The sequence below is a fragment of the Loxodonta africana genome, chromosome 19 (genome assembly GCF_030014295.1).
Source record: "Loxodonta africana isolate mLoxAfr1 chromosome 19, mLoxAfr1.hap2, whole genome shotgun sequence".
Classification (NCBI taxonomy): Eukaryota; Metazoa; Chordata; class Mammalia; order Proboscidea; family Elephantidae; genus Loxodonta; species Loxodonta africana.
Window position 1 is genome coordinate 30965325 of NC_087360.1, and position 16628 is coordinate 30981952.

Consider the following 16628-nt stretch of genomic DNA (forward strand, 5'->3'; position numbering starts at 1 on the left):
AAGATGTCACGTTGAAGACTAAGGTGTGCCTGACCCAAGCCTTGGTATTTTCAATCGCATCATATGCATGTGAAAGCTGGACAATGAATAAGGAAGATCGAAGAAGAATTGACACCTTTGAATTGTGGTGTTGGCGAAGAACATTGAATATACCACGGGCTGCCCAAGGAACGCACAAATCTGTCTTGGAAGAAGTACAACCAGAATGCTCCTTAGAAGCAAGGTTGGCGAGACTGCATCTTACATACTTAGGACATGTTGTGAGGAGGGATAAGTCCCTGGAGAAGGGCATCATGCTTGGTAAAGCACAGGGTCAGCAGAAAAGAGGGCCTTCAATGAGGTGGATTGACACAGCGGTTGCAACAATGGATTCAGGCATAACAACAATTGTAAGGATGGCACAGGACCAGGCAGTGTTTCGTTCTGTTATGCATAGGGCCACTATGAGTTGCAACCAACTCGATGGCACCTAACAACAACAACAACAACAGGGCACGCGCATCTTCACCTTGGTTAGACATTGCCACTGTGTGCTCCAAAGGGGTGCATAACCCACTGCTTCCACCCAACAGAGCACAGACGGCTTTCCATGTGGATGAAGACGCAGGCTAACTCTCAGAGGAGGCTTTCGTTTGGGTGAGGTGGGTGAGGAGGTACAGACAGTCCCAAAGCCGGACAGCCATGTGAGCAAAGGTCTAGGAGGTACAAGTTCACCGTTGTTTGAGGACTGTAGGATGTGGGGGGCAGTGGGTGGAGTTTGGGCTGCAGAGGGAGATGGCGGAGTGGCAGAGGCCTTGGGGACCAGCCCAGGAGCTAGGGTTTCCTTAGTGGTAGACCAAACTGGGGTGGTACTGAAGCTGACCAGAGGCCCTGAATCCTACCCCTCCCCATCCCAGCCTCACACCCTCCACTGAGCCCTCTCAAAGGAACACTCCAGCCCCACCACACCTCCCGGTATCGCTCCAGCGTGGAGACGAAGGTCCGCTGGTAAAAAAGCAGCTGCAAGCGCTCGTGGGTGTAATTGTGGCACAGCTCCTCAAAGGTGGCCGCACGGTCCTTGCCCTGGTGCCGGGGGTTCTGAAAGCCTGGCGAGTCCACCACCATGATGGAGGCCATGGAGAGGTGGTGGGAGGAGAAGGATCTAGAAAGAGAGCAGAGAGGCCCCGAGATGACATGGAGGCTTAGATCCTGCTGGTCCAAGTCTCTTACTCTCCCACTGCAGAGATGGAGAAACTGAGGCAGCGTACTGGGTAGATTTGGGGATCTAGCAGATCCAGCAGGCTCACCATTTACAGGCTGTGTGACCTTGGGCAAGATGCCGAACCTCTCTGAGCCTGGGTTCCCTAACTGTAAAATGATGGTGAGGTGAGTTGGACAATTTCAAACGCTGCAGTAAGGCTTGAAGGAGTTAACGTGTGAAAATGTCTCCCACGACATTCCAGAAATGTTACTACCCCACCAGGCCAAGTGGAGAAATGATTTGCTTAGGAGACTTTGGAGACTGTCAAACGTAGCCCTGGAGCCTAGCTCTACAACAGAAGGGCTGTGTGCCTTGGGAAAGTCTCACTTAACCTCCCTGAGCCTCAACCGCCTCAGCTGTGAAAGGGTTAATGATGGAACCCAACTCAGGGGACTGACTGAAGTGTTGAATGTGCTAAGGCCTCCATTACTCTGAGCACCACGAGGGCTGCCATGTGGTAAGTGCTCAGTACATGTTACCTGCTATTATTATCATTAGCATCATAAGCTTTGGAGGGCCCTTAGTTTAAACCTTAATTCTCCTCCAGTGGTGCAAGTTTTTCCATCCATATAAAACCAGCTGCAGTTAAGTCGATTCCAACTCACGGCGACCCCAAGTGTGTCAGACTAGAACTATGCTACACAGGGTTTTCAGTGGCTGGTATTTCAGAAGCAGATCACCAGGCCTTTCTTCTGAGGTGCCTCTGGGTAAACGCAAATGATCAACCTTTCGGTTAGCAGCTGAGTGCATTCACTGTTTGCACCACCTAGGGACTCCTTTCTATCTATAAGATGGGGTTGATAAGAACAGCCAAGACATAGACGGTCACGAAGATTAAGTCAGATAATGCTCAGAGAGCCAAACACCTACTAGGTGCTCAGTCCATGGTGGTAATGGGTATGGTCATCAACAATATACCCATTTTACAGATGTGGGCTCCAAGATCCCCAGTCACGAAGCAGCCCCCGCTTTGCTGGCTGAGGCTGCTTCCTCCCGCCAGCAGTTCATTTTCCAATCCCAGTGCACCCTCCTCGAAGCACACAGGATTCTCTTTGTTTCTAGATAATACGTCTATGGTCTCAGACAGCAGTTACTCCAGCAGCGATGGAGGATGTTGATTCTGTGTCTGCGACAACATCAGAGAAGCCCCGGCTGCTCCGTTGCTACACAGCAGCCCTATGGCTTTAACAGGATTTCAGAAGCCTAATTATGTGTCCTGCTTCCACAGGGGAGGGAGGGAAGCCCTTGCCTGCATCCTGGGTTGACCAGCCAGGATTGCTCAAAGGATTTTGAAGAGTGTGACTCAGGGTGGGAGAAAGCAGAGGCTCTTAGTGCCTGCAGCCCCGCAGACACATTCCAGAGACACATTCTAGCCCACCCTGAAATGCCACCCCTCCTGCTCCCCTTTCCCAGCAGGAAAATAAATGGTTGAGAGCAATGTGGTGGGTTATCAGGCAACTCGAAGGTTTGAGGTGGGTGTGCAACGTTGTGCTTGCATCCCCGCTCCACCTCTCTGCGCCTCTGTTTCGTCATCTATAAAATGGGCTGATGTATGAGGTGATATGGAGCCCTGGTGGTGCAGTGGTTAAGAGCTTGGCTGCTAACCAAAAGGTCGGCAGTTTGAATCCACCAGCCACTCCTTGGTAACCCTTTGCGGCAGTTCTACTCTGTCTTATAGGGTCGCTGTGAGTTGAAATTGACTCGATAGCAATTTTTTTTTTTTTAATGAGATGACATAAGGCAAGTTACACAATTAGAGGGGCAATAGTGGTTCAGTGGTAGAATTCTCATCTTCCATGTGGGAGACATGGGTTCAATTCCCAGCCAATATACCATATGTGCAGCCACCACCCACCTGTCAGTAGAGGTTTGCAAGTTGCTATGATGCTGAACAAGTTTCAGCAGAGCTTCCAGACTAAGACAGGTTAGGAAGAAAGCCCTGGCCATCTGCTCCCGAAAATCAGCCAGTGAAAACCCTAAGGATCACAATGGTCCAATCCACAACCAATCACCAGGATGGCACAGGACCAGGCAATGTTTCATTCCCTCGTGCGGGGGGTCACCGTGAGTCAGGAGCCTGACTTGATGGCAGCTAACGACAACCACACACCATCAGTGCAGGTGTGGATCCTTAGTAGGTACTCTGAAATTGTCAGCTTTTATTATTAGCGTTGTTATTGTCGCTATTATAAAGAGCAATTTAAATACATTATTTCTTTTAATCCTCAGAACAGTCCTGGGGGATAGAGCTATTTTTTTTTAAATAGACTTCAGATTTTTAGAGCAGTTTTAGATTTACAGAGAAATTGTGCAGAAAGGACAGAGTTTCCATATACCCCCACCCCCTTCCCTTCTGTTTCTCGTATTATTAATACCTTGCATTCCTATGGTGTATTTGTTACAACTGACCAACCAATACTGGCGCATTACACCAGCTCCTCACTTAGCGACTATTTTCTTATCTGACATTATTCATTTACAACAATAGAAAAAAATCTATCTGACTATTTTGTGTATCAATGAGTAGTTGAAGTGAGGGGTCTGAAGTTTCTGAGAGGTTTTACCCAGGCCAGGCCACTGCCAACACTGGGCAGGCGAGGGGCACACAGGAGGTGGGGGCAGCCGGGCCTTGAGGAGGTGACAGAAGTCAGGCGTGGGCTCAGAAGTCTCTTCTTCCAAAGAGCCCTCTCTGCCACCTCTGCAGCCTCTGCTGGGCCCTGCTGGCCTGGCCTCATCTACCGCAGGTCTAGTAGCCACCTTCCACCGAGGCCTGTCTCTGGGCCGATGGAGCATGAAGGTAGATAGGTGAGGTGAGGCAAGGGGCTCCTTAACGGAGGCCTGGAACATGGCCAGGTGATGGTGGGTCCCTGCTGCTACAGAGTCAGTGGGCAACCCTTGACCACCACCACCCCAAACCCTGCAGGCCCCGTGGTGGTAGAGTAGGCGTGGTGGGGAAGGGGAGCCCACCACGCCAAGCGTATCCCGAGACACGCTGTAGGCACTGATGGGTGGTGGGGTACTGGGGTTGGGGGGGAGACACCAGTGCCCCCGACCTGCTCTCACTCTCCTATAACACCAATTTTCACATGACAACCTGGACTTTGGAACCTAACCATGTCAATAAATGAAGTGTGTGTGTATTATTAACTGAAGTCCATAGTTTATATGAGGGTTTGTAATATCAAGTGTTCACCATGACAACATCCTACAGAAGAGTTTCACGGCCCTAAAAATGCTCTGTGCATATTTCCAGAGCCATTAAGGCTAGATGAACCCCCAAAACTATTGCCCTGATGATAATCTTTAAATCTTAAACCTGAAACCAAAGATCTCCCCTAAAGTCTTCTTCAAACCCAACAATAAATCAAAACCAAACCCACTGCCGTCGAGTTAATTCTGACTTATAGCGACCCTATAGGACAGAGTAGAACTGCCCAATAGAGTTTCCAAGGAGCACCTGGCAGATTTGAACTGCCGACCTCTGGGTTAGCAGCTGTAGCACTTAACCGCTACATGACCAGGGTTTCCAACCCAACAATAAAAATAGTTTAGGCTAATTAGTAAAGATTGCCTGCCTTGAGCATTGTGCTCTTTCAAAGAACTATATATGGGATCAAATTGACCACAGCAACTGGAAAGTTTAGATGGGAACCTTAGGGGCAGTGAATTTATGTTAACGGAAGAGGAAAAACTCAGAAAAGGAGCATGAGAATGGTTACACAACTTGAAGAATGTAATCAATGTCACAGAATTGTACACGTAGAAATTGGTGCATGTTTTTGCAAAAACAACAAAATACATTTTTTTTTAATAACAAAAAATGAACAGAAAAAAATGCCCCATGGGTAGAGCTATTTTACAGACGAGGAAAGTGAGACTGGAGAGGTGGACCAATTTGCAGAAATCACACAGCAGTGGGTGGCCATGGTCAAATTTAAACCCAGCCCTGTTGTCCAGCTGAAAACCCTGCTCTCCAGCTCAAAATAAACCCCTACACCAAACTACCCCGTTTAGTGTCAAGGTTGTTTGTCTACCTGCAAGAGGAAGACTTGGTGCCTGGGCAAAAGCTGCAGTTACCTGTTGATGAGTGAGACCACGGCAGCAAAGACCTCCTGGTACAGGCCCGAGGCCATCCCCTCCACACACTCAACACCTGTCATCTTGAGCCCTGAAGAGAGAAAGAACAGGACCAGTATCCTGTTGTCAGGACCTCATCTGAGGCCAAGAACACCACTCAGGAGGCAGCAGAGTGTCGCTCGGCCTTAGAAACCACTGCCCTACCACCACCAACACATACACACACACACACACACCCTCTGCCCCAAGGTTGAAATCATATGCCCACATTCTCAGGACAAAATTCTAATATCTTACCAGGACTTACGGTTCCTGCGTCAACTGGCCCTATCTCCCTCTCCATCATGCTCTCTGCTCATCTCCTGCTTATTCTCCAGGGCTCAGCCCAACTGTCACCTCCTCAGGGAGGCCTTCCTTGACTACCCCTGCCAATTAGACTAATTCTCTACTTTCCTTTATACCACTTGCTGCATTATCTTTGCTTATCTGGTTATTTTGTTGTTCTGTGTCTTCCCCCACAATGCTGAGAGCGCTGTAAGGATGGGACTTTTTGGGGGTTTGTTGACCATCAAATCCCCCAGTGCCGGGTGCATAGTAACCAAAACCAAAAAAACAAACCTGTTGCAGTCAAGTCGACTCCAACTCATAACGACCCTACAGGACAGAGAAGAACTGCCCCATCAGGTTTCCAAGGAGAACCTGGTAGATTCGAACTGCCGGCCTTTTGGTTAGCAGCAGTAGCTCTTAACCACTACGCCACCAGGGTTTCCACAGTAGGTACTCAATACATGTTTACTCTTCCCTTTTTCTGGATAGAAATTTGGTAAATTTACATCAGAAGCCATAAAATGTTCATACACTTGACTCATTTCATTATAGTGAACGATTCAGAGAAGCAAAGATTTCTAGATATATATGTGCTTCCAATTGTTTAAATTGACAACAGTCGCTTTTTGGAAACAGTTTGAATGTTCAACAATAGTGAATAGGTTAAGTAATTTTTAATCCATCCATACAAAGCTAAAACGTTTAAATTTAGGTACCGGAGAATATTTAATGAGATGGAAAAGTGTCAACCTAGGTGAAGAGAAATAAAATGTTTACAGAACTAGCATTACAGTTGCAGCCTCAATTTTGTTTAAATAGACACACGCACACCAGGAAAACAGCTAGCCTTGATTAGGGTGCATTGAATGACCTGAGGCAAGGGCTGTAAAGGGATCTCAGATCACAAATCCTGATTCTGAAGTTTTGGGGCCATCCTCAGAACTAGAAATGCGCATTCCAAATCTGCACGCACTTAGTGCCTGGAGAAAGACTTCTGCTTGCACACCCCAGGCGGCCCATTGCAGCCCTGAAATAATTTCCCATCCCTCCTTTAACTCCACCCCCAACCTGGACTGTTGCTAGGCAACCCACTGCCTCCCAGTGTCTCTCCTGAACCTGCTGGTCCCCTGCCTGCTTAATGTCTACCCACAAGACCTTGGCCTGAGAGGTTGCATCAGACTCACAAAGCTCTGTGTGTATGTGTGTGTGTGTGTGTCAGAGAGAAGGGATAACCTTTAAGCAGACCACAGTGGGCAGACCTGGAAGGAAACAAAAAGGCCAATGAAACCCAAGTGCCGTTAGTCATCAAAGTGAAGTCCCAGGAAGAAGGGCAGTTCTGAGGACCCAAAGGGCCCCCAAGAGATGTCCCAAAACCACAGCTCAAAACAGTCCTCCTCAGTATTCTCAAACTCTGTTATCTCAAGAAGGGCTAGTCTGAGGGAGTCCTCAGAGACCCTTGGGGCTCCAAAAGGTCCCTCTGTACTTCGTTTTCTGCAGCCAAGCCATCTGGCTAGCAGAAGGCTGCAGACCTAGGACTCAAAAGAACCCACCCGTTCAGGTGCAATACCAAACCCCCCTGCTTTTCCCCCACACCACTGAAAAGCACCCTCACTCCTCTACCTTCTCAGAACAAAGTCTTAGAAGCCATCCTTGCTCCCTCTCCATTACATCACAAGGCCAATGCCATCACATCTATGTGTACACTATCTCCTGAATGTGCTCACCTCTTCCTATCTCTACATCTACTTCCCTAATCCAAGCCCTTATCATCTCTCACTGGGATGACTTCTAGAGATTCCCAACTGTTTTCCCTTCTCCCATTCATTACCCAACTTTCATCCAGGTTGGGCTTCATAAAGAATAAGTCAAATCACATTACTCCTCTACTTAAGCCTTCCCCCATAGCTTCTCAACAGTTTAAGAATGAAAATCCTGACTTACAAACTGTTACAAGATGTGATCCCACCTTGCTCTCCAACCTCATCTCCCACTAACCCCGCACCCCGCTCCAGCCATACCAGTCTTATTTCTGCTCTTCAGTCAGGAAGGTCAGACTTTGCTCTACATCATAAGAGCTCAACGAATATTAAATGCAAAGGATATGCTTCAGTCCCTTGGCACCCCCCATGCTGTCTCCTCTCTCCATTGCGGGAACCCCTCCTCAGTTTCAGAACCCTGGACAGAGCTATCTGTTTGACTGTAAGCATCATGCAGGTAGGGGCCACGTCCATTTCTGCACACGGTGGCTTCCCTGTACCTAGCACAGGCCTGCATGCAGTAGGTCCTCCATAAATCCTCGATGGATGGGTGAATGAGCGCTGGTGCAACCCGAGAGGCTGGCCCAGAGGGGCCTCCGCCCCACCAGAAAGGCAGCAGATACAGTACCTGAACTTGTCTCCTCATCCTCAAGGCCACGTCGACTCAACCCAGACTTCACTTGCTCAATGATCTGCTGCAGGTGATGCTTGAAGGTGGCCCTGTTCAGCTCCTCGTACTCACAGCCCAGCACCTCGGCTGCACGGTTTGCCCACTCAAACCGCATGAACTGCTTTCGGCCCACTGCACAAGGGACAAAGCAGAGGTGTGGGGATGAAGACTTGGGCATGCAGTAGGTGGGCGCCCAAGGGGGCCTTGAAGAATCTCACCACCCTCTCAACATCTGGCCACACATCTCGGTGGGGATCCTGAAAGACTGCTCAGGTCTGACTCCTGCAGGGATGAGGTTTCCCGAGAGATATTTTCATCCTACCCCTCACCATTTACATTTTTGACATTTTCAAAGCAATTAAAATGGCCATGGGGACATTCTAAATGTGGGATTGGGGAGCATTTGGTAAAAGTATCATTTATCTGCTCACATATCCAGTTATCTATCCATCCAGCCACCCACTACCCTTTGCCATTCAACTACTGACTCAACTCCCTACCCAGCCACACATCCTAGCCACTCATCCACCCATCCATTTATTCAACACATATGTACTGAGCTCCTACAACGTGGTGAGCACCATGTTAGCCACTGGGGAATTAATGATAAGCAAGATAGGTGTGGTGCCTGCCCTCACGGAGCTGATAGTCTACTAAGGAGGTGAGACAATAAACAAATAAATAGGATAATTTATGATGATAAAATTATAAAGGTTTTTTTTCCTCTATGTAGAGAATAAAACAGGATGATAAGATAAAGGGAGATTGAGGTATCCGTGATGGTCAGAGAGGGCTCTACTTGAAGATGTGATAATTGAAATGGAATGTGACAGGTGAGAAGGGCCTGGCCACATAAAGAACTAGGGAAGAGCTTTAGAAGCTGTGCAAAGGCCCTGAGGCAGACATGAGCACATTGTGTTAGAGAAATGCCAGAAAGATCAAGGTGACTGGAGCATAAGGGGTAGGTGAGTGGGTATTAGATGAGGTTGAAGAAGCAATGGAGAATCACTCGATGAACTGTTATAGACCAAAAACCAAACCACTCATAGCCATTGCTGTCGAGTCAATCCCAACTCATAGCGACCTTATAGGACAGAGTAGAGCTGCCCCATAGGGTTCCCAAGGCTGCAAATCTTTACAAAAGCAGACAACCACCTCTTTCTCCCATGGAGCAGCTGGTGGGTTTGAACTGCTGACCTTTCAGTTAGCAGCCCAGCGCTTAACCACTGCATTACCAGGGTTCCTTAAAACCCAACCAGTTGCTGTCCATTTGATTCTGAGTCATGGCAACCCCAACTATGTCAGAGTAGAACTATGTCCATAGGGCTTTCAACGGCTATAATCTTTTGGAAGTAGATTGCCAGGCCTTTTTTTTCCTGAAGCATCTCTGGGTAGATTTGAATTTTTGGTTAGTAGCCAAGCATTTAACCGTGTGCAGCACCCATGGAATCTGAAGACTGTTAAAATTAGCACCAAAGGCTTTGTACAACATAGACAATGCTTACAGTTCAACGTTAAGTGAAACAAAGACTAGAAAACTGTTCCATGGTATGATGTCAACTGTGTAAATCCAGCAAAACTGCTGTAAAAAAATAATAAAAAGGAAATATATCCAAATATTAACAGCCATGGCTGGGTAGGGGCAGTCTGTGTTTTCCAAATTGTCTACAGTGACTGTGTATTAATTTTGTAATCCAAATAAAAATAAATGTTTTATTAAAACAAATAAGAACATCATCCCTAAATAATAGTTTCCTGTCTCTTATCTTCCCATAAATGTGTTTCTTTGGATTAAGAATCGCAGTTGCCAATAAAGATTTCTCTGTTCATCAGAAAGAGGTCATGGGGACCCAGTTCTTCAAGCAAACGTCTTGAAGAATGAGCTTGGCTTATGGCAAAACCGGAAATTTGGAAAAGGGACTTTATTTGGGACTCTGACACTAACTGATTTGGACTGAATTATTTGGGTTCCCTCAAAATATATGTTGAAGTACTAATCCCTATATCTGTGAATGTGATCCTATTTAGAAATAGGGTTTCTTTTGTTATGTTAATTAGGTCATACAAGTGTAGGGTGGGTCCCATACCTAATCCCTTCTGAGTGGTACCTTATAAAGAAGAGAACAAACACAAGGAACAGACACACACAGGGGGAGGAAACCATTTGAGGATTCCTCTATAAGCCAAGGAACCAAGAAATGCCTGGGGCTACAAAAGCTGAATGAGACCAGGAAGGACCTTCCCATGGAGCTGACATAGAGATCATAGCCTTGCTGACAACCTGGATTCGGATTTCTAGCCTCTAAAACTGTCAAACGATACAATCTGTTTTTTGAGCAGCCTTTTCGTGATGCTTTTGGTAGCCCTAACAAATAAGACGCTACCTGTTATGGACTGAACTATGTCCCTCAAAAATATGTGTTGTAAATCCTAACTTCTATGCCTGTGGTTATAATCTCACTTGGGAATGGGTTGTCTTTGTTATGTAAATGAGGCTAGATTAGTATAGGATGTGTCTTAAATCCATCTCTTTTGTGATATAAAAGAGATAAAACAAGTAAGAGAAAGAGGCAGAGATGGGGAAATAGACATGCCAAGCCACATGAAGATGGTGGTGGTGACGATGTTTTCATAATAATGGTTGTGATGGTGATGATCATGATGGTAATGGTGATGATGGTGACTATTATGGTAATGATGATGATGATGGTAATGATAGTGATGAAGATGGTGGTGGCAATAATGGTGCTGATGATGGTGATGATGTTGATGATGATGATGGTAATGATAATGGTGATTATGCTGCTGCGGCTGCGGCTGCGGCTGCTGCTGATGGTGATGGTGGTGATGACGGCAGTTACCACTAACTGACCCCATTTTACTCAACATCAGCACCTTTGTTCAGTTCATGGCTTTTGGAGTCAGAAAGTCTGTGTTCACGTTCTAGGTCTGACGTGGTAAAAGCTGAATACATGCTGGTTAGAATTATTAGTTATTTATTATTGTTGTTATGATTATTTTAATCCTCACAGAGTCCTACAAAGCAATATTATCATTTCCATTTTGCAGATGAAAAAACAGACTCAGAGGAGTCACCAGAAATCAGACCGCTACTAAGGGGAAGAACTACTGTTTCTCCCAAAGTAGTCCTTCCAGTACTACCTTTCAGAAACTTTCCATATCCTTAGCACTCTAGATACGAATTTCTTTTAAATGGACTCACTTCTCTTTTCCATTTAAATAAATATATTGTAAAAAGCAGTAGTATAGCACTACCATAAATGAACTCATAGAGATCCTGTAGGACAGAGTAGAACTGCCCCGTAGAGTTTCCAAGGAGCACCCGGCAGATTTGAACTGCCAACCTCTTGGTTAACAACTGTAGCACTTAACCACTACACCACCAGGGTCGCCATGAGTGAGAATCAACTTGACAGCAGTGGGTTTGGTTTTTTTGGTATCATAAATGAAAGGAGCCATGTTGACAGAGTGGTTAAGCACTTGGCTGCTAACCAAAAGGTTGACGGTTCAAACCCACCAGCATCGTCAAGGGAGAAAGATGTAACAATTTGCTTCCATAAAGTTATAGCCTTGGAAACCCTATGGGGCAGTTCTACTTTGTCCTATAGGGTCACTATGAATTGGAATAGATACAAAGTCAATGGGTTTTTATCATTAAATGAGAATCCATTATCACCTGTCACAAATAGAAAGTAAAAATAAATACAATATGAGCACAAAAATACCATTAGATTCTAATTAGATGCCATTACCTGGGAACCTGGGGTCTGTTCTCTCTTTTTAAAAAAGGGAGTTTAGTAAACGTTAGAGAGAGCTGTTAAAGGCAATTAGCACTGAATGAGACTTTCTCCTTGCCATGGTGGAGATTGAAAGTGAATTAAAAAGGAGATAATGTTTTAGTCAGGCGATGGTCTGTCTCTCACCTGCCCCATCGCCCCTCAACTGTGATTTTCTAAAATAAACTCCCACTTTCCAACTGCGGTGACCTTCCACGGCCTCACTGAGCTGTGAGAAGTCATGAAAGGAATCGGCAGTTTCTGAGAAAAGGCACAATAAATGGACTCTGGCCAGACTCGTCAAATTCTGGCTGATTTATGAGGGATATTTCCGGGTGTGGCTGAGAAGCATTCTGCTGGCAAACTCCAGGCAGTCACACACGGAGCACTGCCAGGAAAACACGTTCTCTGATCCCAGTGCTCGAAGCCTGGCCAGTGCACAAAACCCAACCCTGTAGGTTCCTCTATCTTTGCTCAGACTTGGGCAGAGGTCTAAACTTTCTGAGTCCCAGAACCCTGAGGTAGTGCCTTAGGAAGAGAGAAATGGAACTGGATGGGAACATGGTCATTGGAGCCAGATGGGATCTGGGTCAAATTCCCATTTCTGCCATTCCCAGCTGTCGGCCTTCAAGCAAGTTGTACGGCCTTTTTGAGCCTCAGTTTCCTTATCTGTAAAATGGAATCATTAAAACCTCCAACACCGCTTTGTAGGGTTGCAAGGAGTCAGTGAGATGATTACCTGGGAAGTATCCAACAGACTGCCTGGCCCTGGGAAGGTGCTTAACAAATTCCAATTCCCTTTTCCATCTGGAAAACCAAGGAGGGCAGGATTGCCCTGTCCTGGCTGTTTCATGGTCTCACGTCTATCTGCTGTGTCACAAAGAGGCCATGTGGGGTGGATAATGAATATGTGCACTTCGGATATGGGTCATGCCCCAGGGATTCTCTTTGTATTATTATTATTTTTTAATTGTGGTGAAAATATACAAAACAAAACATACACCAATTCAACAATTTCCACATGTACAATTCAGTGACATTGATTATATTCTTCAAATTGTACAACCATTCTCACTATCCTTTTCCAAATTATTCCACCAGAATAAACATAAACGCACTGCCCACTAAACAAAAACACCCGCTTCCCCCTTCCTCCCACCCCTGGCAACCACTAATAATTTTTTGTTTCTGCATGTTTGCTTATTTCATGTAAGCGAGGGTCAGACCATGTTTGTCCTTTTGCACCTGACTTAATTTGCTCAGCATGATGTTTTCAAGGTTCATCCATGTTGTGGCGTGCAGCAGGACTTCATTGCTCTTTCTGGCTGGGTAATCTTATTCCATTGTGTGTATAGACCCCATTTTCTTTAGCCATTCATCTGCTGATGGACATTTCAGTCGTTTCTGCCTTTTGACTATTGTGAATAGTGCTGCAATGAGCATTACATGTGTCCGGTCATGTCAGCTTTCAAGTCTTTTGTGTGTATACCTAAGAGTGGAATAGCTCTGTCGTATGGTTCTGAAGAAGTCTTGGTGGTGCAAAGGTTAAGCACTCAGCTGTTAACTGAAAAGTCAGCGGTTCAAACCCATCAGCTGCTCCACAAGAGAAAAGATGTAGAAATCTACTCTGTGAAGATTACACCCCAGGAAACCCTATGGGATGCTTCTACCCTGAGCAAAGTATTTCATTTTTCATGAGGTCCCATTTATCTGTTTTGTTTTTTGCTGTTCACACTCTTGGTGCCATATCTGATTGGCCCATTGCTAAAACCTAGGTCCCGCAGCTTTGCCCCTACATTTTCTTCTAAGAATTTTATGGTTTTAGTTTTCACATTTAGGTCCTTGATTCATTTTGAATTGGTTTTGGTGTATGGTATGAGGCTTGGATCCTGATTTATTCTGCATGTGGAAATTCCATTTTCCCACCACCATTTATTGAAGAGACCCTTCCTTCCCCACTTGAATGGACTTAACACCCTTGTTGAAAATCAACTGACCATAGATATGTGGGTTTATTTCTGGACTCTCAATTCAAGTCCATTCTATATGTCTATTATTATACCAGTACCAGCCTATTTTAGTTATTGTGGCTTTATAGTATACTTTGAAATCAGGAAGTATGAGTCCTCCTACTTCCTTCTTCTTTAAGACTGCTTTAGCTATTTAGGGTCCCCTGCCTTTCCATATAAATTTAAGGGTTGCCTTCTTTCTGGGACTCACAGGAACTCCAAGATGTATTGTACTTGCCAAGCCTCTCTGTCCCAGATGTTTCGGCCTCCACTGTATGCCCCTTTCCTCCCCATGTCTGACACCTGAGCACACATGCCCTGCAGCCTGTATTGCACCCACCGTGCCACTGTTTCCCAGGACACGTGAAGGTTCCCACTTGGGTTGTGCTCACCAAGCCTCTGTGTCCCAGATCTGATGGTTCAGGTGTCTCAGCCTGCCCTGAGTCCTCCAAGCCTCCCTGTCCTGGGCTTAACAACTTACGCCCAGACTGTGTCCACCGCGCTGTTCCTTCCCAAGACTCACAGCAACTCTCGCCTGGACTGTGCTCACCAGGTCTCTGTCCCATGTCTGCCGCCCTTTGTGCTCTCTGTGCTGTTCCAGTGTGGGCTCCCTGCTTGAGGGCACCGCCTGAAGCTGCCGCAAGACAGCTGTACTGAGCCAGGGAATTTCCACTCTCTCATTATCTGCCTGGTATCTTTTTCTTGATTCAGTAACCACATTGGTTCTCCAACCCCTTAACTGCTGTCCAGAGTTCCAAAAGTACCAATTTAACCAGTGGATCCTATATCATATCAGTTTAGTAAACGCTTGTTTAAATAAGAACTTTGACTGCGGGACTTCTCAGAGCCTTTAAAATGCATCCTATGAATCTCAAAGAGGTGGAAGCCCTGCTCAGATGTATTTGCCTTCAGAATGCTTTTATAGAGAATCTTTCAAGTCTAATGTTCCATTATTTTCTTCTGGGTTTGTTGTAGGGGACAGGGAGCATTTACTGCTTACGCCGCCATCTTGCTCCGCCTCTGCCCCAGGGATTCTGAGCTGACAGGGTGGCTTCTCCTCCCCCAAAAGGGGCATGTATGTTGGCTCAATGCCCTCTCCACCAAGCTGCCCCAAAGCCAGGGGTATTGCAGCTGTCCTCAGGACACCACCGAGGTTAGGGATTCCAGCATCCAAGAAAGTATCCCAGGAAACAGGGGTATTCCTTTGGCCTTTTAAACACCCACATGGAGCGCTTCCTCCTCCCACAGAGCCATCATTTAACCAGTAAGGACAGCCATCAAGCAGTGAGCACTTAGCATGTGCCAGGCCCTGGGCTAAAGGTCTCATAAACCTCATGCATTTAAGCTCAGAAAAACCCTCTGAGAGAATTCACAAAGATGGAATAGGCTTGGTAAGATCTAGGTTCTTGTCCAAAGTGACACAGGAAGGAAGAGGCAGAGCAGGATAACCACCCATGGGAGCTGACCTCAGACTGTGCAGGGATCTGCCCTGAACTCTGCGAGGGAGCCCCATGAGAGCAGTGCTCCGAGTGGTCACAGCTCCCTCCCAGCTCCCGGAGTGGAGCTGGCAAAGGTAGGTCTCCATAGATGGTCAGTCTCCATAGATGGTAGTAATGATTAAAGGAAGGAATGAATCAATGAATAAATGAGTGCTTCTCCCAAAGAGAACTTCTTAATTTCCCTTTCACCAAGGAACCACCCTTCTGGATTGTCAGCTCTTAGAGAAGGCTTTCTACGTTGGAGAGAAGTCACAGCAGGGAAAGAGAAAAAAAAAAAAAAAAAGATAAAACAAAAGAGACAGAGAGAGGAAGGAAGAGACAGAGAGAGAGATGGAAACAGCAAGGACAGAGACAGCTCCTCAAGGGGAAATTCTTGAGGTGTCGGTGGCTTTTGGATTTGTCCTTGAGGCACCATCCAATGTGATCCCATGGGCAGGGCTGAGTTCGTAACTCTCTGGGTCACAGATGGGTGTAGAGCAAGCAAGACAGAGGAGCCTCCCAGCTGAGGGTCAGAATTTCCTAAAATGTATTTGCCATTTCGATTGTTCCACAAAATGTTAATTGGTGTCATTGGCAATAAATGGATCCTATGTCATATCAGTTTAGTAAATGCTTGTTTATACAAGTGTCTTGACTGCAGGACTTCTCAGAGCCTTTAGTGTGCATCTTATGCATCTCCAAGAGAAGGAAGCTCTGCTCAGATGTATTTGGCTTCAGAAAGTGTTCACAGAGGATCTTGCAGGTCAATGTTCCATGAGACACTAGTTTAGGAAACACGAGTTTAGCTGAAAAGGAGCCCTGGTGCTACAATGGTTAAGCTCTCAGCTGCTAACCAAAAGGTTGCTGGTTCGAACCCACCAGTGGCTCCATATAAGAAAAGGCCTGGCGATCTGCTCCCCTGAAGACTACAGCCTAGGAAGCCCTATGCGGCATTTCTACTCCGTCATATGGGGTTACTATGAGTTGGAATTGACTCTCGGGCACACAACAACAGTTCAGCTGAAAGAACCCTCATCTAACTAGGGGACCTTGGACAAATGGCCTTACCCAAGGTCACTGTGCTGCTAAGAGGCAGAGCTGGGATTTGAATGAAGGGAACAAAGAAGGGGCAAAAATGTGAGCAAGAAAGAATGGAAGGAGCAAGAGGAGGTCATGGTACTGCACATTTCCCGAGATGCTCAAATCCACCTGCAAACCAGGTTTTCCTCTTTATGCTCAAGAAAAAGGGAAACAACAGCATGGCCATTTTTCC

At 46.2% G+C, this 16628-nt stretch overlaps 1 protein-coding gene across 2 annotated transcripts in view; it reads right to left on the reverse strand.

Annotated features, from left to right (window-relative positions):
* Window positions 1-16628, reverse strand: part of MYO18B (myosin XVIIIB) — a 305824-nt gene that overhangs the window by 248322 nt on the left and 40874 nt on the right. For both annotated transcript variants that reach the window (XM_064272527.1, XM_064272528.1), the window contains exons 10-12: window positions 8030-8203; window positions 5318-5408; window positions 949-1141 (exon numbers count right to left, since the gene is read on the reverse strand). In XM_064272527.1, coding sequence (XP_064128597.1) covers window positions 949-1141; window positions 5318-5408; window positions 8030-8203 — 458 coding nt within the window. The remainder of the gene's footprint in view (window positions 1-948; window positions 1142-5317; window positions 5409-8029; window positions 8204-16628) is intronic.